General features: G+C 38.2%; 2 protein-coding genes across 2 annotated transcripts; one reads left to right on the top strand and one right to left on the bottom strand.

Annotated features, from left to right (window-relative positions):
* Positions 1–296: 296 nt before the first annotated feature.
* Positions 297–10,473, bottom strand: rnf11a (ring finger protein 11a). The gene is made up of 3 exons (XM_007260624.4): positions 9,996–10,473; positions 2,017–2,186; positions 297–1,045 (listed from the first exon to the last, which is right to left on the bottom strand). Exons 1-3 carry the CDS (start codon positions 10,092–10,094, stop codon positions 874–876), a joined length of 441 nt encoding a protein of 146 aa, XP_007260686.1. The 5' UTR covers positions 10,095–10,473; the 3' UTR covers positions 297–873.
* Positions 10,474–12,124: 1,651 nt separating this feature from the next.
* On the top strand, positions 12,125–24,166 carry rad23aa (RAD23 homolog A, nucleotide excision repair protein a). The gene is made up of 9 exons (XM_007260625.4): positions 12,125–12,357; positions 13,493–13,654; positions 14,329–14,504; positions 15,288–15,331; positions 17,811–17,932; positions 19,255–19,333; positions 22,645–22,775; positions 22,912–23,085; positions 23,911–24,166. The coding sequence occupies exons 1-9, from the start codon at positions 12,292–12,294 to the stop codon at positions 24,013–24,015; spliced, it is 1,059 nt and encodes a 352-aa protein (XP_007260687.3). The 5' UTR covers positions 12,125–12,291; the 3' UTR covers positions 24,016–24,166.
* The last annotated feature ends 1,134 nt before the right edge of the window (positions 24,167–25,300 follow it).

Here is a 25,300-nt window from a genome sequence, read left to right as displayed (position 1 = left end):
ATCAATCAATCAAACAATCGCATCCACATTCAATGGAGAAGATCCCACACACATATCCCAAAGTTCTTGAGCTTCAATAGGGCATAGTAAAAGTCATAGTACATGATACTAGTGTCCCATGACTTTTGGCATGTCAGCGTATATGCATATATACATATATTTTCTCACATTTCCATCAAAATTCATCAAAGATTTGTGCTTTGGAGCCACAATATCAACACCCATCACCTCTCAAACCTTTCAAACCCTTCAAAATCTTCAAATACATTAAAGCCCAATTACAAAAAAAAAAAGCTTCTTCTTTTTCTGTGTATTGCACATTCTGGGAGGAAAAAAAAAAAAGCGTGGAAAAAGACAAAAAAAAAAAAAAAAAAAAAAAAAGAAAAAGAGTTGCCCCACCCACTTATAACACAGTTATAATAGTCTACCTCCATCAAAATTATCCTTTAAATAGTTCATATTCCTATTAAATCACTCCATCTGAGCTAACCCAGCGTCAAAATCGCACAGTTTTGGCCCATAAAAGGTCACGTTTCTTTTCACTCTATGCTCTCTACGCGTCTTTAGACGTCCAATCAAATTTAGGATCTTGTCTCTTTCAAGAAAATGGAATATACTATATTATTAATACATCAATATATTCCAATTCATACAGACCTTTAAACTTCACTGGAATATACCTTCAATATCAGTATCACTTATCATATTTTTGCATGGGCACACCTACACTCACACACATTCCCAAACACGGTCGCCAAAGCCACCGCCCCCGCGCTAATGCTAATCCCTCGCGTGGGGCTGAACCCTCGGCTGACTGGATTGGCATGTAGGATCAGGATCAGGTGGATGCCCCCCTGCGGGTGGGCGTATCTCTCAGTTGGTCTCGTAGGTGGACAGCAAGGCGGCGTCCACGGGCTCCATGCAGGACGGGCAGGTGAAGGAGCGCATGAGCCAGGCGTCGATGCAGTCCACGTGGTAGATGTGCATGCAGGGCAGGAACCGGATGGGGTCGCCGTACTCAAAGTCCAGCATGCAGATCACACACCTGCGAGAAGACGGTGCGTTAATAAACTAGATTAGTGACTGGATCAGGTGTGTTTGGCAGGAGGGTAAACACTAAAATGTGCAGAACATCTTTTGACATAGTATATTTTTATATAGTGAGTAGCCGAGCTAACAAACACCACTAACCACACAAAAGAGCCACAGCAAATGCTGCAGACCATATTTAGCATATTTTTCACACTATAAGGCTTACTGGATTATAAGGCGCACTATCAATGAGCGTCTTTTTACTGGTCTATTTTTTTATACATAAGGCGCATTAGATTATAAGGCTACTTGGAACAGGAAACTGTAATTCTTAAAAAAAAAACATTTTCTTTTAAAGTCAAACGAGTGCTGGATGTTAATCTACACAGATTTCTCTACTGAAAACTTTTTATTTGGGTGAGTAAAGAGCTTCTTTTAACCCGGTAAACATGCAGACTACAGTCCGATATACTCACCTCTGAATGGTGAAAGAACTAACTAGCGCTTTACACGGTTAGCAGGTAATGTTAATGCTGCTCCAGCAGTGCTAGCCAGGGTTAGCAGCAGGGTACAAGCCAGTAATACTCGCCTATGAATGATGAAAGAGCTAGCGCTGGTACAAGCCAGTAATACTCGCCTATGAATGATGAAAGAGCTAGCCAGTGCTTTGCACAGTTAGCGGCTAATGCTAATGCTGCTCCAGCAGTGCTAGCTGGGGTTAGCAGCAAGGTACAGGCCAATAATACTCACCTCCGAACGGCAAAAGAGCTAGCGCTTACTGTGGTTAGCGGCTAATGCTAATGCTTCAGAACTAAACTGAAACTTCTGTATAACAGGAAAAAATGTAAGGATTTTTAATGCGCCTTTTAGTGCAAACATTACGGTAACCTCCACTAAATTTACAGCAGCAGCCGAAGCAGTCAACAGCTAAATTTGAAGTAAACATTAAAAATGTTTTAGTCTTAAAGTCGTCCTGTCACTCACTCTTTGATCTTCTTGTCGGAGGGTTCGGAGCCGGGGTCGAAGATTCCACGGGGGAGGTGCTGGATGAGGCCGATGCGCTGAGCGATCCGGATCTGCTCCTCCTCCGTCAGCTGGGTGGCCAGCCGGGGCTGACTGGGTGTGGGGTGGTACACGGGTACCTGTACACGCTCCTGCAGAAGATTAAGACACACAAACACACTTAAGGGTTCAGAAATCAATATTTGGTGGAATAACCCTGGTTTTTAATCACAATTTTCACACATCTTGGCATCATGTTCTCCTCCACCAGTCTTGCACACTGCTTTTGGATAACTTTATGCTGCTTTACTCCTGGGGCAAAAATTCAAGCAGTTCAGTTTGGTTTGATGGCTTGTGATCATCCATCTTCCTCTTGATTATATTCCAGAGGTTTTCAATTCGGTAAAATCAAATAAACGTATTATTTTCAAGTGGTCTCTTAATTTCTTTCCAGAGATGTATTGTATATATTGTAATCACTTGCTCATTCTTTCCTGATGAGTGCCAGTTCGATCATAACGTTTTTGATGGTGTTTGCTTGACCTACTTTTTTTGAAGTATTTTTTTTTTTCTTTACTTAGTTGAGTAGTTCTTCTCATAATCTGGAACAGAATATTACTCAAATAGAGCTATTATTCACTGTATACCTGTAACTCTACCTCTTCACAACTTTACAACTGATGCTCTCAAACACATTATTAAGAGGTAAGAAATGTAAGTAATTAACGACGAGTTCAGCACAGCTGTTAACTGAAAGCCTGAATTTCAGGTGACTCTACCTCATAAAGCTGACTGAGAAAATCCAGCCAAGATAAGCAAAGCTGTCATTTATGCAAGAGGAGCTACTTTAAAGAATCTAAAATATAAAACATATTCGGGTTTAGTTTATTACATTGTTTTATATGTTTTTCTTTATAGTTTAGATGATTTTTATTAGAACATAAATACACATGAACAACATCATTTGGTGGATTAAAGGTTTCTCACAGAGCGTGCCCAGTTTCAGTCTTACCACATTCCAGCCTGTGCTGAGTGGCTGGATTTTCAGGAATTACACTAAGTGGAAATGAATAGAGAAAGTCTCCCCACATGTTTAGTTCACTGAAAAGTTCAAACAATGGTTATTCATACAAGCAGAAGAGTTTAAAGATTAATTTAGAGGTACGCTAAGTACTGAACATTAATTAGTCTCCCTATATTTGACAATGCTTGGTTTGTAGAATGCTGTCAGGTCAGCTGTAGTTGTAATTGCCTTTCCTGGTGCTGTGTTGAATTCTGCCTCCCTGCCAGAATCGGTCTCCCATCAGAAGCAGAACAAGTGCAACAGATTCCCCTCTGAATGTTTTTAGTTCTGTTTATTAATAAAAATTAATCTACAGTTACAGTAGATACAGAATCACCAGCCAAATCTGATGTACCCTTACTACTGCAACATATGCAGGGATGTAAAGGGAGTCAGTATTTGGCACAACGCCATTTTTTCTTCTATAGTTTAACTCAACATCCTGTAATTGGTTCAAATTGATCCGGACCATCTAAAAAAAGAAGAAGCAGAATCCAGATCATGGTTTAGTAGATCCTGACCGAGAACACCTCTTTTTTTGAAGCAAATTTTTGTCATTGGGTTCAGACTGAGATTTGTAGCACCTTTCTCACCTGCTACTTTGGTTTAAACAGAAAAGTTTAAACAGAAAATATTTCTATTTTTTCACAATTTCTCCCAATTTAGAAAGGCCAATTGTCTTATCCACTCAGCTGCTACTCAGCTGTATATCCCGCAGATACATCAGCTCACAGACGCCTTGTGCTGATCGACATCACCCGAGAAATGATGAAGGGAAACAGCGCCATCTACTGTACCCACCCAGAGAGAGGAAGGCCAATTGTGCTCTCTCAGGGCTCTGGCAGCTGATGGCAAGCTGCATAACCAGGATTCGAACCAGCAATCTCCCGATCATAGACCACTTGGCGGCCCCTAATACTTTCAGTTCTTTATTTAAATCTTAAAAACCAGACTTGCACTGTGTTGTTCATAGGTGAGAAGAGTCTGATGAAAAAAAAAAATCTAGTGAGTCAAGTGATGTAATATTTTATTTTTTGGTATTTGTAACATGGCAGCTGTACAATGGTGCTATAAGAACTAATGTAGCCGTCAGGAGTTTGTAGAGATTTGTGGAGTTGACATAAAGTCTGGGCTCAGTGTGTTTACAGCCCACAAGATTAAACATTTCCAGACACAAACTAAGCCTAGAGCTGCAGATCTGAACTGCAGTGAGTTTCTCAGGCTTTTAAAGCCATTAGGCATGTTTGTTCTCAGCAGATTACAGTGTAAGTGTTTTACAGTAAAGCTGATATCACTGAATAGTTTAATATTGACCCGTCCACTTAACATATGAAACATTACAAAATGACAACTGTATCTGACTTTATTTTCTCAGCAAAATGTATTTTAAACTATTATAATAAATACAGGAGTTAGCAATCTGATGGGCATGCTACTGAAATAGAGGATAGTTCATTACATGAGACAGTCTATTTGAAGCCCTTTAAAATACTTGCACTTTTAGATTTTGTTTTTTTATCAACTTATCTTGAGATGTTTTAAGTTTATATTTCAGTTCAGTTCAAAAAGTTACCCTAGCACCCTGTGGTTTGGACAGGTTGGAGCGCAGAATGAAACAAAAGCTTTTAACAAGAACTCAGAACCTCTATAAGTCCTTTAAGACAGTTGGAGAACTATTCCAGGTTCTACCTTGTAAAGACAATTGAGAGAACTAGCCAAGAGTGGGCAAGAATATCAGGCATCAAAGCAAAAGGTGATACTTAGAAGAATCTAAAGTATAAAACACATTATTTCCTGTTTAAATCTTCTTTGAATAATTCCAGGTGCATTTCTTTAAAATTTCAATGTCTTCAATATTAATCTACAAGGTAGAAAATAATAAAGTAAAGAAATTATAACAAATTTGGGCTCTCAACAGAAAAATTACATCAATATTTAGTAGATCCTCCTTTTGCAGAAATAACAGCCTCTAAAAGCTTCCTATAGCTGCCAATAAGAGTCTGTTTTTGCTTCTGGTTGAAGGTATTTTGGACCATTCTTCTTTAAGTCAAGTCAAGTCAAGTCAAGTCAAGAGGCTTTTATTGTCATTACATCTGAGTACAGGTACACAGTGTGATGAAATTACGTTCCTCCGGAACCATGGTGCAACATAGAACCACAAGCAATAGACAACATAAAGTGCAGGAGTGACGACAGTGCAACATAAAATTATAAAATTATAACACTAAATAACAATAAATACAATAAATACAAAAGACGAGAAAATTTAAAGACAGGACAGTGCAGTACCGATACGGTATAATAGAGTGTATAGTGGGGATAAGGTGCAGAGATGTGTGACATACTGTAACATATAGAACATATATAATCACAGCAGTTACTGAGGTAGAGTTTATAGTTTTTAAGAGTGCAGCAAATAAAGTCATGTCAGCCTCTGTGTGCTGACTGGGTGTGTGTGTGGGTGAAGTTCAGTTCTTTGCGAGTGTAAAGGGGGAGGGGTGTACAGTTTAGTTTTGTGTAAAGGGGGGGGGGGTGTACAGTTTAGTTTTGTGCGAGTGTGTTGGGTGAGTGGTGGGTGGGGTGGAGGTTCAGTTGTGTCTCTGTGCGTTGAGAAGTCTGACTGCCTGGTGGATGAAGCTGTTGCAGAGTCTAGTAGTGGAGGCTCGGATGCTCCTGTATCTTCTGCCGGACGGCATCAGAGCAAAGAGTCCGTGTGAGGAATGGGTGGGGTCGTCCACAATGCTGGTGGCTTTGCGGATGCAGCGTGTGGTGTAGATCTCGGCGATGGAGGGAAGAGAGACTCCGATGATTTTCTCAGCTGTCCGCACTATCCGCTGTAGGGTCTTGCGGTCTGAGGTGTTGCAATTCCCAAACCAGACGGTAATGCAGGTGCTCAGGATGCTTTCTACAGTGCCTCTGTAGAACATGGTGAGGATGGGGGGTGGGAGATGTGCTTTCCTCAGTCTCCGCAGGAAGTAGATCATCTCAAATAATTTACAAATCATCTCCAGTTCAGTCAGGTTTGATCAGCCCGCTTTAACCCTTGTGTGGTGTTCATATTTTTGTTACTCGTTTACTTTGTTACTTGTATTTAATTCAGCAAAATTAAGCAATTTTACATTAAAATGCTTTACGCATGCTTGCTTCACCTAAATTGCAAGCAATATAAACAGCTTACATGGTTAATATTTACCCTTTACCTTTCTTATGTTACATTTCTTTCAAAAAGTGCTACTCTTTTTTTATTAGTTTATTAATAAAATGTAAAAGAAAATGAATTCAACTCAAGATATGAGTAGAAAATTTGTTTAGTTTCAAATTTACAAATGAAGCAATGTTTATTAACCCTTGGCCAAACATACTGTATGTAATATAAATGTGTAGGGGGGGTGTACAGTGTGTGTTTATCGAAAATGTGTTTTGATATATGTTTTTCACAAAAAATGAGCCAATGCCAATGAGTTTGACTTAGAAAAAATATTTATTTAGTATAATTTGATGAAAAATGAAAACGGGTCCCACAGACCCGAACACCACACAAGGGTTAAATCACTCCACAGATTTTCAATAATATTCAGGTCTGGGGACAGAGATGATTTGAGATAATCATTCCAGAACGTTGTACTTGTTCCTTTGCATGAACGCTTTAGTAGATTTTGAGCCGAGTTTAGGGTCGTTGTCATGTATCCAGCCTAAAACTGCATCATTTCATATCACTGTATTCTACAGAAGTGATCAACATTGTGAGCTGATTAGAATAAGTACGGCGGAGTCACATCAAACTATGTTAGAAACGTCAAGGACGCAAGAATTGCTTGATGTATAGGGCCTGTGTTAAGGAATGGTTCAAAAACCCTGGGACTAGTTCGCAAAAGTAGGTTCTGGGCAAAAACAATGGGGTCCAATGCAAAATAAAAAAACAAAACAAAAAAAACATTAAATGTTAAGGGTTGTGTCCAAACTTGTGTCTGGTACTGTATTGACGCACAATGAATGATGACACGTACGCTCCATTAACACAGTTAGTGCAATGCAATAAAACATTCAGAGTTATAAAAGTTGCCAATCGCTGCCAACTCAACCAACAAGCTCACCCACAGTTACTTTCTCTCGCTTTTACTCTCTCTTTATCTCTCTCGCCCACTGCTGAACTCAAAGGCCAGTGTGTTAAAGCTGAAGGAAAAGCAGGTTATCAGTAAAGCTCATAAAAAAAGAACTGGAGGAATATGGAAATATTGCTCTTTGAACTTCAGCTGAGGTAATATTTAGTTAAATACACAAACACCCAGGCTGAACCCACACCTGCACGCTCCACACACCTGGACAAGTCATACACCTGCACCCGTCATACACTTTAACGCTCCACACAACCACACGGCTCCTCAAACCTGCACTATAATCTGACTCAGGATAAATACAGCTGCTCCTCAGCTCTACCATACAAACACTGAGCTGATTTTACTTAATGAAAGCTGCTTTATTTACTCAAATTCAGGTGTAAATAACTGCTAACCTGTTCGGAAATCAAAAACCTGCACGTAGCGATTAGCAATGGCTGCTAATTGCTTGGCTGGAGTGTATTTGTAATGGGATTTTTTTTATTTATTTAAAGATTTCTCAAGAAGCTAGATAATGTAATAAATAATAATGTGGAGAGCACTGCAAACTCTCACAACTTAAAGGAGAACTCTGGTGTGAAATGGACTTGGGTTGTAGTAAAACATGCTCTAACGATGCTCTTATTAGGCTTACAAAGCTAGTGATAGGAGCATAGCGTTGCCCATGCAAAGAAATCAATATTTTTACACCATTAACACGTTTAAAGTAGGGGTGTGCCATATTGTATTGTACTCAATAATCAATTGCCAATATTTCTGAATATTCTGAACAATATTATACCCAGAAATATGGTGCCATATCACCCATCCCTAATTATCACATCAGGATACTACTTTTTTTTTTTTTTTTTTTTTTTTTTACTGTTTTTAGCAAAATAAAAATTCACACTGTTCTCATTTCCCATTATATATCTACTAGAGATTATATCTGTCCAGTATCATTTATTTTACTTTAATCCTGGATGTATAGAGATATTTGGAGTGCATTATTATTAGTATCACAACATTCTGGATCATTGACTTCTGTTACAAATTTAAAGAAATTATTGTATTTTTTAATATCTCAGTTAAGGGTATCATTTTGTATGCAATAAGAAAATTAAATGTTCATTTTGTTGCAGTAGTGTATTCTTAAAATATATATTTTTTTAATTCAGTGTTTTGTCATATTGCCAGGAGTATCGTTATCACAAAAATACCTAATTACATTTTGTGATATTATTTTATGGGCCATATCACCCACCTCCAGTACCATGTCCCTGATATTTCTATCTATTTGTGCTGTGGGGACAAATGAACCAAAGGAAACATTTATTATAAAACATGTCTAGTTTAAGAGAGGGAAAAAGAGATAAATGAGTACGGATGAATATCCCTCTGACTATTTAAAGAACACACCACAGATTTCAGTAAAATGTTCAGGTCTGGGGACTGAGATGGCCATTCCAGAATGTTGTAAATGTCCAAATCCCTTCTATGCTTTAAAAATATATATTTTTTCATAATAAATCCATAATATTTAAATTAAAAGACACACCTAGCCCTTTTACCGTAAAACATAACCCTGATCATCTGAAACATCTGGAATATTCTACACACAAGTCACATCTACAACATTAAGTGACATTAGTTGGTTCTTCTGAAGACCATGCAAGATTAGTTTTTCTGTATATTTGATCTTATAATGCAGTAATGATGACTGAGGAGCTCAATCTCAACACCCAGTCCTGTTACCTAAATTAATTCTTTGATTTTATTTGTTCAATTTTAAAATAAGAATGTTGGGAAAATCATTAGAATGTGCTCAGTGTCCTCGCGCTATTATTTTTCAAGTTTTTGCTAATTCTATGCTAAAAACCAATTCCTCTTACTTTAATTCCTGTTACTCAAAACATAAAAAGTAACAGGAGTGAGTGCCAGTAACAGGATTGATTATTATTGTCATATTGGAACTTCAACCATTTCTTTAAAATAAAGACTTTCTTGACAGAAAATCTGAGAAATTAGTGCACTTGCTTTTAAACATGCTTTTTAAAAGTCACGTGTTTTGTAATAATAATAATAATAATAAAAATAATAATAATAAACTTTATTTATATAGCACCTTTCATACATAAAATGCAGCTCAAAGTGCTTCACAATAAAATGAAATAAATCAGCAAAATGTAAAAGTAATATAAAACAAATAAAACAATTAAAAAGTAACAATAAGGAAATAAGACATTTATATTCAAATAAAATAAAATAGATTTAAACAAAAATTATAAAACAAGGATAAGAACAGCACAAGCATTAAAAAATAAATAAATAAATAAATAAAAATAATAATAATAATAATATCTTCAGCTTTGAAGCATTGTAAAAAATAAAGCAAAGCAAAGTTTGACCAGTACATGTTTTGAATGGTTAAATACGTGTGTTATTCGATTAAGAGTTGAAAAAAAGATTTAAAAAAATAAGTTAAGTGGATATATAATGATAACAGAATAAAATGATAAAATCACTAATCACACTGAAGCTTTTTCCACACCTTACACATCACACACTGTACTAAACTCACTTAAATGTCTACGTGCTTTACGTGATTTATCCAGCTTATCTTATCTACAGAGAGCTGGAGAAGCTGATTAATGTAATAAATCATCTAAAAATTCTCTTATAAAGGTGATCCAGTTGCTCAGATCTCAGTTTTTGGGGTGTTTAATGTTAGAAAAGTGTGATACTGAGATTAATGAGTTTAAGAGCTGGAAGTTGAGTTGTGTAGTGGATAACACTGTTACCTGGTAGGGTGGTGGAGGCTCCCCGGGAAGACTGGCCCCTTCAGACTCGTTGAGGAGAGACAGGTCGTCTGCACCTTGCGAGGAGAGACAGTTCCCCATTTAAAGATATAAAACTGAATAATTTTACACTGAATAATCCGGTATCCGCGCTGTCTGTCGCTCTGTCTGTCTGTCAGTCCGCTGCGCTCAGTCTCTCTCAGGCTGCTGATAATCAGAGAAAAACCACACACAGCGCTGAATTTCAGAATAAAACAGCGGAAATATCGCCGCTATCTCCGGGATTAAAGTCCCCCGGGCTGCCCTGAGCTCCGCAGATGAGTTTCCCGGGCCTGCGGGCCGCTGTCCGCCGCGCTACAGCCGCTTTATCCCGCTGCAGAATATTTTTAGGTGAGACCTCTCGACTCCATCTCTCCTTTCGCTGTGTTTACAAACTGCTGGAGCGGAAGTAGCAGCAGCAGCGTTTTCCGCTGCATTCTGGGTAATGTAGTCCACAGGACTATTTTGTAATATTTTGTATTTTTGGTATGGCTGTTTGAACTTTGTTTATGACCTAATTTTGCGTTATTTTATGCTACAATATTTTATTTTATTATTACTTAATTAAGAATACAGATATAAATTGCTCTGAGTTTAGCGAGGAGAGCAATTCAAGTTTGACTTATTTCTTTGTATGAATTGTTATTTGATAATTTTATTACTACTATTTATTTCACTGTTCAGAGTGTATATATATTAACAATTTCTAATTAAGCTTAAGTTTAAACACCTGACTCATATTATATTCATATTATTTATTGGTAAGATTGCCTGAAGATTATTTAATTTGATTGAAAATATTTTTAATTTAAGTTTATTCAAGTATAATGACTGTTAGGCACCTCATATATTATTATTATTATTATTATTATTATTATTATTATTAGTAGTAGTAGTAGTAGTAGTAGTAGTAGTATTAATTTTTATTTTAATTGTCTTTTTTTAAAGATTTTTCATTACTATTTATTTACTGATTAGTGTTGGTCAACATTTCTACTACTACGACTAATAATAATAATAACAACAATAACAACAACAACAACAATAATAATAATAATAATAATAATAATAATAATAATTGTAAATATTATTTTAATTGTTTTATTTTATTATAATTTGCTATTTTCTTAATTGTATTATTACTATTTTATTCACGGGTTAGGGTTGGTCAACATTTGTACTACTACTACTACTGCTACTACTACTACTACTACTACTACTAATAATAATAATAATAATAATAATTGGTTACTTAACGTTAATTTAATTAATACATTTCAAGTTTAAATCACCCTGTCAGCTTTTTCATTTTCATTATATAAAACACAGAAATGTATTTTTGTCAAATTTTGAAAAAATATATTAATATATATGTTTTCCATTTGTTCCGTTTGTTACTTGCCAGGCCAGCGGGGGGCAGCAGCGCGACCGTTATTACTGGAGAGTGAAGAGCGCTTCTGCGACATCTGCTGGTGGCGGAGAGAACTGCATAAATTCATACAATCTATATACCCAGACCTCCTGTACTACTTTCCAAATGTAAAATGTACACAATCCATGTGTGAAAATGATGATCTCATGCTCCCTGAACCCTGAACCATTTCACAATTCCAGCTCCATGAATCCTGACATTGTCTTATCTTGGAATATGGCCGTGATCATCAGGGAAGAAAAATAAATCCATTGATTTAGGAATAACCTGGTCTATAATTATTCAGTATATTCAGGTATTGAGGTCAGCTGACCTCATTCTTTCAGCACATACTGTTGCTGAACCTAAACCTGCAGACCAACTGCAGCATCAACCAACCCCACATCATTTACTTACTTAAATCCAGGTGGAGACTTTTTACTGAATTTTAAACATTTTAAACTGAATTACTGAAATAAAGTTACATAAGAATATTTATCTGTATGTTTTTTAAATGTTTAAATGCTAATAAAACTAACTAACTAACTAAATAAATAAATAAATAAAAAGAATGAGTGCAGAATGAGTCAGTGCTGCTGGTTGTGGGGGCGCAGTGTCTCCGCTGGGGCTGCAGGGGGCGCTGTGAGTGTGTGGCCGCTCCGCTGCAGCGCTGTGCTGGGCAGGAGGAGGCGCAGAGGAAGAGCTGGGGGGAAGATGAAGGAGAGCAGTTGACAGCAGAGGCGCGTGCTCAGCCGCTCAGCTAACGGTCCGCTCCGCTCCGCCACGCGCCGCCACGCGCAGATACTCACCGCGCGCCTCCCCGTGAGACCCCGCGGCCCCGGTCCAGCCATGCAGATCACCCTGAAGACCCTGCAGCAGCAGACCATCCACATCACCATCGACGATCACCAGACGGTTAGAGCAGCGCGCGCGCCCGCGTGTGTGTGTGTTTACCGTATGTGTGTGTGTGTGTGTGTGTTTGTGTGTGTGTGTGTGTGTGTGTGTGTGTGTGTGTGTGTGTGTGTGTGTGTGTGTGTGTTTGCAGTGTGTGTGTGCTGGTTCTCGGTTCTAGACTCTGGGGGGTTCCCCTTTCTGAGTAATGATCTGCCGCTGTGTCATATTTACCCGCCCACTGTTTGGTTACTACTCGACTGAATCGATTCATCGATTCACTGACTCACCGAGTCCTGAGTCGAGTCGATTCGATTCGATTTTAGATTAAGAAGATTCTCCCTCTATTTCATGAGTCATTCTAAAGATCCTTTAAGAGGCCATTTTTTTATATATATAACATTAATAGCTGAAATGTGTTCCCTTTGAAGTTATGACACATACGAGTCCTGCCTAAAATGTTTATGTTTTTAAACCTTTCCTAACCATCAAAGGATAACTAAACCCCCTGATTTTATCTTTCTCCAACCTCAGTTCAAATTTGAAAAAGACTAAAAAACAGGAGGAGTAGTGTGGAAGGGCACTGGGTGATGTATGGGTTTAGGGGTGGGGCAGATAGGGGAGCTATTGCACTATTGTCTTGTGTCTCTTGTGTCACGCATGTCTATATTTGTGACCTTGTTGTATTGTACATTTTAGTGTCTCTTATTCTTTGTATGTTTATGATCTTATTTTCTCTACTTGTTGTAACTTTGGAAAGGACAGTAACATAATTTCAGTTCTCTGTATGTACTGTACATATACAGTATTGACAATAAAAACAGTTTGACTTGACTTGAGCTGATTGGCTGAGCTGTGTGCCACTGATAGTGGTGAGAGATGCAGATGGTTGGGAGGGGGGGTATTATTGATTTGCTTGATTTGCATATTGTGATGTGTCCGTGTACCAAGGTACTTGGACAGATCAGAGATTAAAAAAAATATATATATATATTTAAGGATTCCATTTGCGGGATGAGAAGCTCTAGTAAACCAAGAGAGTTAAGGCAGAGCTAGATAATAATGGTGGTCACAAAATATATTGACACTTTGGGATTAATTGATCCATTTTCACAAAAAAACAATGTCTTTTTTTTTTTTTTTTTTTTACTGTTTGCAGGTGAAGGCTCTGAAAGAGAAAATCGAAGCAGAGAAAGGAAGGGATAGTTTTCCAGTTTCCGGACAGAAGCTGATCTATGCGGGCAAAATCCTGCAGGATGACACGCCCATCAAAGAGTACAAAATCGACGAGAAGAACTTTGTCGTCGTGATGGTATCAAAGGTAAGAGCTTCTGCTTTCTGGAGACAGTTTTTTAGGTTTATTCAAATTAATGCAGTACTTTAGACTTGATAATAAAACACAGTGGATCAACACCAGCAGATGACATGTCTCTCCAAACCATCACTGATCATCAGTAAATTTTACATTTCATTTGTAAATCAAGGGATCAGAGTCTGGAGGAAGAGTGGAGAGACACACAGTCCAAACTGCTAGAGGTCTAGTGTGAAGTTTCCACCAATCAGTGATGGTTTAGAGAGACATGTCTGTCATCTGCTGGTGTTGATCCACTGTGTTTTATTATCAAGTCTAAAGTCAGTGCAGTTTTGTTTTCCCACAAAATCTTACAGCACTTCATGCTTCTTCCCTCTGCTGCTGACAACTTTTATAGAGATGTGGATTTCATTTTCCAGCAGGACTTGGCACACTGCCCACACTGCCAAAAGTACCATTGTTCTTATATAATTTTTTTCAATTTTCTGAGACACTGATTTTTTAGATTTTCATTGGCTGTAAGCTTCATAATCATCAACAATAAAATAAATAAACGCTTAAAATAGATCACTCTGTGTGTTTAATACATCTATATAATATATGAGTTTCACGTTCTGAACTGAATTACTGAAATAAAGCAACTTTTTAATGATATTCTCTCCATTGTTCTTATTCCTGAACAGCCAAAGCCTCCAGCCGCCCCTGAGCCACCAAAGGCCGCTCCCACGGCAACACCTTCCTCCTCCTCCTCCTCCTCTCCTCCTCCTCCTCCAGCTCCAGCAGCCATACCGTTCTTCTCTGACGAGGACTCGCCATGTGACCCCCCTGCTACAGTCTCCCCGACACACAGTCCAGAACGGTATGCCCTTCACCATCACTACTGCGCCTACACTTACTAAGACAACTAATAATCTAACTAATGTGATATTTGTATTTCTAAAGCTCCTACTTCAATCAGCAATCCAGCACAACTGCATGCATAACTCAGAATAATATACACCATATAGACAACAAAGAAATGGAACACATGCTTAAGGGTATTAAAAAGAGTTTATTCTGCTACTGATGTGTATTGCTATCTTGGCAATGGAAAAACACCGGTGCACCACTGACTGAATGCAACCTAGACAGACATCTACAGTCAGACATTCATTGCTATGATAATGAACAGAATGAACAAACCTGAACGAGCAGCTCAGTTTCCTCTGCTGAGCAGCGTTGGACACGTCCAGGTAGCTGCACTGTTAAAATAGCAATCTGCCAAAGTAAGAGCACACCTGGCTTTTACAGGAAATTGAAAGTGTTACGCTGATTGGTTTATTTCACATTACGCCCAAATCGCCCACACACCTGTGATTTAAATTAAGAAAATTGGTACATGCCTTTTGTGAGTTTTGAGCCACGCAAGCTGAACTTTTCCCATCGTTACGATAGCAAAGACACAATGTCCTAAATGAAGCTGCACGGTAGGGCATTTTCTCCCCGTTAAATCAAGCCTATTTATTCTAGCCAGACACGGGCGATCCGTGTCATTACCACCTAATAATGAATTGTTTATACATTACTTTTGTGTTGATGTATAAAAAATAGACACTTGTGACATTAATCTCTCTCTCTCTCTCTCTCTCTCTCTCTCTCTCAGTCCTTGTCTGGGTGAAGAAGAGGAGGAATCGTCTTCAGTATCGGGTAAATTCCAACACAGCCATTCAAAAAGTACTCTAAACAAATAGATTGCTTATGAAATGTTATGAAATCCGCTTAAAACTCCACTAGGTAGGATTGAGATTTTGTGCTCGTGGGCTCCCCCAACAGTTGTAGAGTGTAATAAATGTTTCAGGCGGATTAGTTTCTCTCTCTCGTTTTCTGGCTTTCACAGACATATTCGGTCTCTTTCCAGCTTCTGCCAGAGTGTCTGTATGTTAGTTTGTAAAGAATGAACCAGTAGTCCTTGTAGAACTGTTAGAACTGAAGGGCGGAAAGCAGGTCGCAGTTCTCGCGAGAGTTGGTCGCGGCCGCCTCAGAAAACTTACAGAGTCTGGTTTGGGCTTAGAGGAGCTCCGGCACAGACACGAGAGCATCGCTATTCCTCCTATTACACCTCAATGCAGCGCTGCAGTGAGTTTCAAGCTGTAATTTTACTTCTTTAAAAAGATAAAAAAAATCAAGGAAATCCTACCTAGTGCTGCTTTAACTGACTGTTCACAAGTGTCACACTGACGCCTTATACAATTAATAACTCAAGAATGCCTTAATACATTAGGATAAACCGTATATGCACGACTAGAAAGAGCTAAAAAGAAATGCTTCCATTTGTAAAAACTTCACCTGTGAGGAACTGTGATTAATCCATTGTAAAAAAAAAAAAAAAAAAAAAAACTCAAAAATGATAATATCCTGCTTCAGACTTTCTTTCACAGCAACTGTCTCTGACTCGTTTACTGCTTTATTTCTCAGTTTTCAGTCATGAAGTATAATCCAGTGTCTGAGTAGAGCTCTGTGTCGTCTCTGAGTTTCCCCTTAGACTGTGTTCACGCCAGCTCAGAGCCTTATATATCAATGCATGGGCTTCTAAACAATGTTTTGAATCATTGAATTGAATTTACACTCTATTCATGAGCCGATTCTCTTAATGAGTCAGTCAGTGCAATGGCTCTGCACTCAACCCATCATGTAAGTTCCTCAAAGTGTCTAATCACCACACAGATCACATGGTAATTCAGGAAATATCAACAGGTTTTAAATGTCTCAAGTTTAAATGTCTCCCATCTTTTAAATGCCTTGTTTTCTGGTCTCCTCTGCTCTTTAGTGTTCAAGTGAATCAAAACACAGAACAATGACTCAGTGGTTCTTTTCTTGAACTTTGATTCCAAGTGGGAGGGGACGAGGGGGCAGGGCCAATGACATCACTGGCATTTTTTCTTTTTTTATTTATGTATTTTTTATATATATTTTTGGTACTATCTTACTTGAAATTAAGAGCAAATAAATAATAAATAAACTATTAATAATAAACTAATACTTTTTGTTAATTATTCTATTGATTTCTGATGTTTTAAGTTTTTAACATGTTATCGTTTCAGTATTGGTATTGAGATATTTAGGCAGGTATTGTATTGAAAGTCATAGTTTTGGTATCGTGACTACACTACTAATTGGAAAAATTCGATTAATCGAGTAATCGGATAGCACATATTTTTGATTGCTTAAAGAATAATTAAAAATACACAAGAGAAAACAAGACATTTTACTTAATAATGAATGACCAATTGATTTCCTTTTCAAGATGTTATATTTTTAAAATTTACAAAATACATTTCCAAACTGCAAACACAAAAATAAATAAATAAAGAATAATAATAATGTAATAATTAGTACTTTTATAAATTAAGTTAAATTATTTTCAACAAGGATTTTATGTAAGCATCAAAACTATAAAATCAATAAAAAAGGCATAAATATTTGCATTATGTTGTGGATTTTAGCTTCTGGACAGCAGAGATGTTGCCAGTCTGCTCACCGAGCCGGTGACGTGTATTTGTTTATGAACTCCTCAGTGCTTTGTTCACTTATATAAAGCCTGTATTAAGTCCAGAATTGTCTGTTTTTATAAACTAACCGCACATTAGACAGTATTAATAATAGTCAGCGCTCCACAGCGCTGTTGTTGTGTTAATAAGCTACATTAATGTTAATCTCACTGATTTGTTATAAGTTATATTAACCTTCTCTCGGTTCCACCGCTAACGTGTCCTCTGCTGAGACGATGCAGCATTAAAAACATACTGTTGTGGGAGGCAAGAGTGAATACACCCTTTCCAGCCTAAAATACTCCATTATTATTACCCTTTTTCCTCGTAAGTTGTCGCTCTTTTTTTTTTAAACTAAAACCTCCGCCGCCTGCTCCTTCTTCCTGTGTGCGGGTGACATAACGCTGAGCTTGTTGTCACATTAAAAGAGCGAATTAGCGCGCGCTGAGTTTTTTTTTTTTTTATTATTAAATAAATGATTACTCAAGGCACAGAATATTACTCGATCAATTTAAATCGAGTAAATCGAATTACTCGAGTAATCGTTTCGCCCCTAATATAAGCTGTATGTTTATGTGAGTGCAGATGTGTAATGTATGTTTCTGGTTGTAAAGCTTGTGTGTATGTTGTTCGGGCAGGTCCAGGCTACGAGGCTATGCTAACAGAGATCATGTCGATGGGCTATGAGAGGGAGAGGGTGGTGGCGGCGCTGAGAGCCAGTTATAATGACCCTAACCGCGCTGTGGAGTACCTGCTTAATGTAAGCCTGTTCAACCTGCCCACACAACTCCCCATACCACACTACCACACACTACACCTTCTGTTCAGAGAAAAACACTGCACATTACACCACATATACCAAAGTCTCAGTATTAGAGATGCATGTTTGTTTTTTTTGTATGTGTACTTGAATTGTTGTATTCATCGGTGCGATTCCTACTTAGAATGAAGCAATCAGGAGCATTATGCAATAGTGCAGTTAGTTATTAGTGTAGTAATGATGCGCGTCCACTGGCACTTTTCTGCAACCTATGTCGCCATGCTTTTTATTAGAAATAAATATAAATAAATACATTTTTGAGTAAACCCCACTATAATCTTTAGTGTATTCTATAAATCCATATTCTGCCATTTTCATGTCACAGCCTGCTGTTCCATGATTGGCTGGATGCAGCGAAGCAGCCGGATTCATTTAAATAAAGTTGAGCTCTGCTGAACTTTTTCCGCAAAGGGCGGGGCTGCGCTTAGCGCAACGCAACCCAGCATGCACCACGGCATGAGGTAGATCTCGCCATTGAAATTAATGGGATACATCAAGACTTAAGTGCTAGTGGACACGTACAGTAAATAGTGCAATGAGCAGTGAGTTTTTTTAGGAAATAAGAAAAATAAGGAAATTATGCTCAGATAAAAAGAAACCAGAAAAAACAGTATTGGTAATTATTCATTCATTTATTCAACACTAGACCTGCACCAGAAGCTTCCAGCAGAGTTTAGCCTCCACTCTGTAAATTCAAATATAAACCCAACACTCAACTCAGACTTAAAGATCGCTTGCCATCAGCTGCCGGAGCCCAGAGAGAGCACATTTAGCCTTGCTCTCTACATTACATTACATTACATTACATTTCATTTGGCAGACGCTTTTGTCCAAAGCGACTTACAATAATGAAGTACTGAAGTAATCTGAAGTAATCTGTGGGTGAGTACAGTAGATGGTGCTCTTTTCCCTCATCACTTCTAGGGTGATGTGGAGCAGCACAAGGCTGCGTCTGTGAGCTGATGTATCAGAACCGAGTCGCTGCGCTTTCCACCGAGTGCATTGTGATGCTGCATCAGCAGCAGATCAAAAAGAGGCGGAGTCTGACTTCACATGTATCGGAGGAGGCATGTGTTTGTCTTTACCTTCTTTATGTTGAGGCATCACTAGTGATAGGAGTTTGGAGAAACATGGGAGGAAAAAAAAGAAAAAAAAGAATAATTCTGTGTTGACTCTCACACTTAAACCTCAACTAAGGTAATTGTTTTATCCTGTGTTGTTTCTTTTTAATGGTTTAAACGTGCTAAACTGTGTTTTCACAGGGTATTCCTACAGTTCCTGTGCAGGAGACGAGCCCAGTGTCCACCCGCACGCCTGGCTCAGGAACACACTCTACTGAAGGTGAGTGTCCCAATTTATCACTCCATTATTTTGTACTTTTTTTTAAGTGTACTGGATCAAATGCTAATTATATAATAAACAGATAAGAGAGCTGCATGTGGGGCGAAGCTCTTTTTAAACTCTATTATTTCTGTAGCTAATTAGTTTCATTATAAATGAATCTGTAAATCAATCTCTTGATGAAGATGATGGTTATTATACTGTACATACCACAGTATATCTGACACTATATACTGCTGCAATGTAATTTTGGGCAGATTTGATTTTTTATATTATTTTGTTTTCTAGACCATATTTTGTCTCTTATCTAGTGTTTTACTTTGCATTCCAAATATTAATATAAAAAAATATATATTATTAAAGTTTAATTTACTATGTGGAGAATAGGGGTGTGCAAGGGCGTAGGAGCAGGTTTGATATTGGGGGGGACAAATTTGCCAATATGAACCCAAGCCTACCCTATAGTTTCTTAGAACAACATTTGTGGAAATTACTTTTAATCACAAATAATATTTTTTTTTCTGTATTTTGTTTTTTATTAGTTAACAAGGTGATTTTACAACCTAAACATGTTACTTCACATTACATTTACTGTTGTAAGAAAAAATTATGCATATACATATACATACAAAAATGATCAGTTATCACCTAATATTTAAAATAATATAACAGATTTGGTTATTATTATTATTATTATTATTATTATTATTATTATCATGTATTGGCATGTCAATTCTGTTGTATATTTACATTTTCTCCACTCTTTAAAAAAAACCTACGCTTTTATTTTTCTATTAAGAGCTCTTCTAAAGATTGGTGTCCTTTTATGTAAAAGAATGTAACTTTACGTTTCATAAAGATTTTAATTATAAACGTCAGGACATGTGGCCTTACTGTGAACCCTGTTCTTACATATTCTACTGAATATTAACACTGTTCTACATATTCTAGAGCTTTCTCTGCTTTAAAGACATTTAATAAAGTAAGTGGTGGTATGATGTGTCTAATGCACTGCTGGATATACATGATTAAACTCAGTAAACTCAGTAAATGACTGTTTATTAGCTGATCAGCTGGATCAGGTGGAAAACACAATTTTGGGGCAGTGATCAGAGACTGCTTTAAACTACAAACATAAAGTACTGTACTAAATTCTGACTATCCACTACATCTGGCTTCTAGATAACTAGTTAACTAAATGAATTTTTGTTCATTATTGCTCACAGTAAATCCTGTAATCCTAAATTAATAAAGACAGTTTAAAAATGAAACAGTAATTAGCTGATCAGGTACAGGGCAAGTTGAACATTACGTATATAGTTTATTTTTTCTTTAACGTTGACTTCCAATCTATCTAATTCCAAAGTTAAGCTAACTCACTCACACAGCTGCAGTTTATTAATCACAGTGGGTTTAAACTGTGTGCTGATTTAGAGTCTTGTATTTTTAACCAGCTATCAGAAACATCATCACAGTTTATGTGGTTAGCCTATCGTTACCTTTCTTTTAGAAAAATCCCCGTATATCCAGATCTTAATCAGCTGAAGCTGCTGCAGCCCGATCCCGCTGCTAAATCTCACAGCGAGGGGGCGGGGCTTCCCCCACTAGCACACCGCGGGCCGCAAAACCAGCAAGCTGATTGGCTGTTTGTGCTGAGAGGCGGGACTTAATACCTGAACCGGCTCTGTGATTGGTCCGGTCTGTCTCCTCATTAATAGTACAGCTGATCTGAGCGAAACGATATAATTTTTGGGGGGGACAAATCCACCTGTTTCCGGTTCCTACGCCAATGGGGGTGTGCCATATCGTATCGTTCACAATAATATCTCCAACATTTTTGAATATATATGAACGATATTATACCCTGAAATATGGTGCCATATCACCCATATAATTGCCATAAAATTATCACATCAGGGTACTATTATTTTATTTTATTTTATATTATTTTAGCAAAAGAAAAATTCACACTGTTCTCATTTCCCATTATATATCTACTAGAGATTTATACAGATTATACCTGTCCAGTATCATTTATTTTACTTTAATCCTGAATGTATAGAGATATTTGGAGAGCATTATTGTTAGTATCATGACATTCTGGATCTTTTTTTTTTTTTTTTTTTTTATAAATCTGATCAAATTCCTGTATTGTTTAATGTCTCAGTTAGAGTTGTGCCATATCATATCGTATGCAGTAATAAAATAATAATTTTCATTTTGTCGCAGTAGTGTATCGTTATCTTGGAAATACTACGAATGATTGTGATTTTGTATCGTGATATCGGCCACCCCTAGTGAAGACAATGTTTTAAAAAGGTCAGATTTCATTTTCCAGCAGGACTTGGCACACTGCCCACAAAAGTACCAATTGGTGATATATAACGTAAGAGAACGGTATTCCGTACACATTTTCGGTATTTTCCGCGTTTGAGTGGATATTACGAAAATACCCGAGTTCAAATAGGCTGCAGTGATTGGCTAAACTATGGAATATCTGCCTAGCAACCAAAATAAATTTTGATTGGTTACTTTTGGACCAATAGTTTTAAAGAAAACCCCAAAAAACTGACCTCAGTCCTGTCACCAGTGCATCAGTATTCCGTACACCTGCCGACAAACAGGCAACGGTGTTCCGTACACCTCAGATTTCCGCTCGTGGTGGCTGTATTTTACAAAAGTTCACCACCTATAACATATGAGCTTAGACTGACGTAGAAGCTTAGTAAAGTGTTTGTCAAATGGATTTGATAAGTTGTCTATGAATTGAAAAAAAAAATGTGCTGAAACTGCAGCACAAAATCTCAGCTGTCTATGAGTGGAGAAGTGGAGCTGGAGTAAGCTCGTTTTTAAAGTAAGTTATAAACTATGATTATTAATTCCTCAATCAAATATTACAACGGATGCTGTTAGTTGGATGTTTAACGTTGCATTTTGGGTGAAATGCGATGTTAAAAGTGGGTAAAACCTAACATGAACTAGTCGATAAAGTTTTCCCCACCCCCTAGCCTCAACGTTGTTAACCCTTCCCCACCCACCCGTTTTCGGCGATGCGGACGGTTCCTCCCTACCTAGTGGAATTTCAAGAGAAAACACAACATGGATGGTCACTGACCTGTTTTAATGGAAAGAGGAAGGATTGACAATGACCCCAGACTATATTTCAAACATAACAATAGTTTATTATTAAGTATTTTATCGTTTAAATGCTCAACTGTACGGAATACTGAAGTGTACGTAATACCGTTCTCTTACGTTAATTGATATATATATATTTTTTACTGAATTAAAGTATCTGTCTCTGTGTTCAGGAGAGAACCCTCTGGAGTTCTTGCGTTCTCAGCCTCAGTTCCAGAACATGAGGCAGCTGGTCCAGCAGAACCCGTCCCTCCTGCCATCACTGCTACAGCAACTGGGCCGGGAGAACCCCGAGCTCCTGCAGGTTAGAACACACACACTCACACACACACACACACTCTCTCACACACACACACACACACACACACTGTGTGATTTTAAGATCTTCTTTCTTCATTGGTTAATGTTTTTGTGTGTATTGCTTGTGTGTCGGTCCGTAGCAAATCCGGCAGCACCAGGAGCTGTTCATTCAGATGCTGAATGCCCCAGCTGGAGAAGGTGAGGGGGAGGGGCCTGAGGGGGCGGAGCATGCTGACCTGGGGGCCATGGGAGAAGAAGGAGCACCTGTGGATTATATCCAGGTCACAGCGCAGGAGAAAGAGGCCATTGAGAGGGTGAGGACCTTTTTATAGTTTGATGCCAGATCAGCTTTGGTCTTCTTTACCGGCACGTTATCAGCCCAATCAGATATTAATTATCTTTCTCTCTCTCGCCCTCTATCTCTTTTTTTCTCAATCTCTCTTTACCTGTCTCTCTCTTTCTCTTTGCTCACTCTGTGTCTCTCTCTGACTCTCTGTCTCACTCTCTCATTTTCTCTCTGACTCATTATCTTTCTCTTCTCTCTCTCTCTCTGATTCTTTCTGTCTTTCACTCTCTGCTTTTTCTTTGTCTCTCTCTTTCTCCTCCCTTTCACTATTTTACTCTCTCTGACTCTTTCTCTGTGTGTATCTCTCTTTCTGTCTGTCTCTCGCTTTTCTCACTCTCTCTTTCTCTTCTCTCTATCTGACTCTGTCTTTCTTCCTCTTTCTCTCTAACTCATTCTCTGTTTTCTCTACCTCTTTTTCTCTGACACTCTCTGTGTGTCTTTCTCTTTTTATCTCTCTCCTTCTTTCTTGCTTTTCTTACTGGACTCTTTGTCTCTCTCTTTCTCTTTTCTCTCACTCTTTTTCTCTCTCCGACTCTGTCTTATCTCTCTCTTTTTCTCTGACTCTCTTTCTCTCTTCCCCACACTTTTTCTCTTTTCATTCTCTCATGTTGTCTCTCTGACTCTTTCTGTGTCTCTCTTTCTCTCGATCTCTTTCTCACTCTTTCTCTTCTCTCTCTAATATTCTCTTTGACTCATTCTCTGTCTATGTCTATGTCTTTCTCTTCTCTCTCTCTCTCTCTCTCTCTCTCTCTCTCTCTCTCTCTCTCTCCCTCTCTCTCTCTCTCTCTCTCAGTTAAAAGCTCTGGGCTTCCCCGAGGCGCTGGTGGTGCAGGCGTACTTCGCCTGCGAGAAGAACGAGAACCTGGCCGCCAACTTCCTGCTCAATCAGGACGAATGAGGTGTACAAACCCCGCCTCCTCACCAGAGCCACGCCCCCTCACCTCCCTGCACAGCGCTGTGTTCTCTTTAGGCAGCAGTTTTTGCCATGTTTCTGTTCAGCTATGGGAAAGAGTGCAGCTGGGCGGGGCTGCGGACGGGCGGGACGGGCCTGGGGGTGGAGGGGCGTGGGGGGGGGGGGGTGCTAATGTATGAACGGCACAAATTACAATCAGTCCGACTGAATGAATGAATGCACTTCTGCATGTACAAGAGGCGTGTGAGTGAGAGAGCGAGAGCGCGAGAAAGAGGGGATTATTTGAGTTGAGAAAGTGTCATTAGCTAGTATTGCTGTGTTTAGGTTTGTATGAGCATGTGTGTGTATGTATAATCTTTTTTTTTGGGGGGGGGTTGTTTTTTCTTAAGGAAACATTAAGTATAGAGATGTTTAAAGCTACGCTATGTAAGATTTTGAGCCTTTTTATTACTAAGGACGCCACCGTGTACTGTCAGCTGTAGATTACAGTTAGTTTCTCAGCTGCATTCCATTTAAACTCTGAATTTTATGAGTTCATAATAAAGGAAAACAGAAAGTCTGATTTTCTACTCAAAAAATAGAAAAAGCCACACCTGTTCTCCTCCACCAGTCTTACACACTGCTTTTGGATAACTTTATGCTACTTATGCACTCCTGGTGCAAACATTCAAGCAGTTCATCTTCCTCTTGATTATAATCCAGAGGTTTTTCATCATTTTTGAGTGGTCTCTTTATTTTTCTTTTTTTTTCCCAGAGCTGTATTTTGATTAAATTTGCCATAAAACGCTGATAAATGACTGTCAAATCAGTTAACTGGTAAATTCCTGACTTATAAAGTCTTTATCTAACCTTTTGGAATAATGTAACATTTATCAGAATGTGTATCTAACTGGAACGCTGTCAACAGCTGTCGCAGTTGGTGTGATGTAATTCACAGCTCCGATATTCTGATATTCTGATCTAAATGGAATGCAGCTTAACACTCATTTAGTCACAGTTTTGGCAGATTAGAATCAAATTTTACCTTATATGCAGTGAGTCTGACTGAAGTTTTCTACCTTTTGGAGCTACAATGCTAATGTCGCTAACATGCAATGGAAGTCTATTAGCCTCTAGTTAGCATCATGAAACTTGCACGCCTGAAGCACAGAGGCAAGCAAATCTGTTTTTGTGTGAGATTGTTTGTGTGGGCAAAATCAAAAAAATCAAAAGTATTGGGACATCTGTTCATGGATTGTTTCTTCCAAAATCAAGGGTATTAAAAAGAGTT

The sequence above is a fragment of the Astyanax mexicanus genome, chromosome 21, assembly GCF_023375975.1.
Source record: "Astyanax mexicanus isolate ESR-SI-001 chromosome 21, AstMex3_surface, whole genome shotgun sequence".
NCBI classification, from domain to species: domain Eukaryota; kingdom Metazoa; phylum Chordata; class Actinopteri; order Characiformes; family Acestrorhamphidae; genus Astyanax; species Astyanax mexicanus.
The sequence above is the reverse complement of the archived record's forward strand: the minus strand, read 5'-3'. Positions and strand labels throughout refer to the sequence as shown.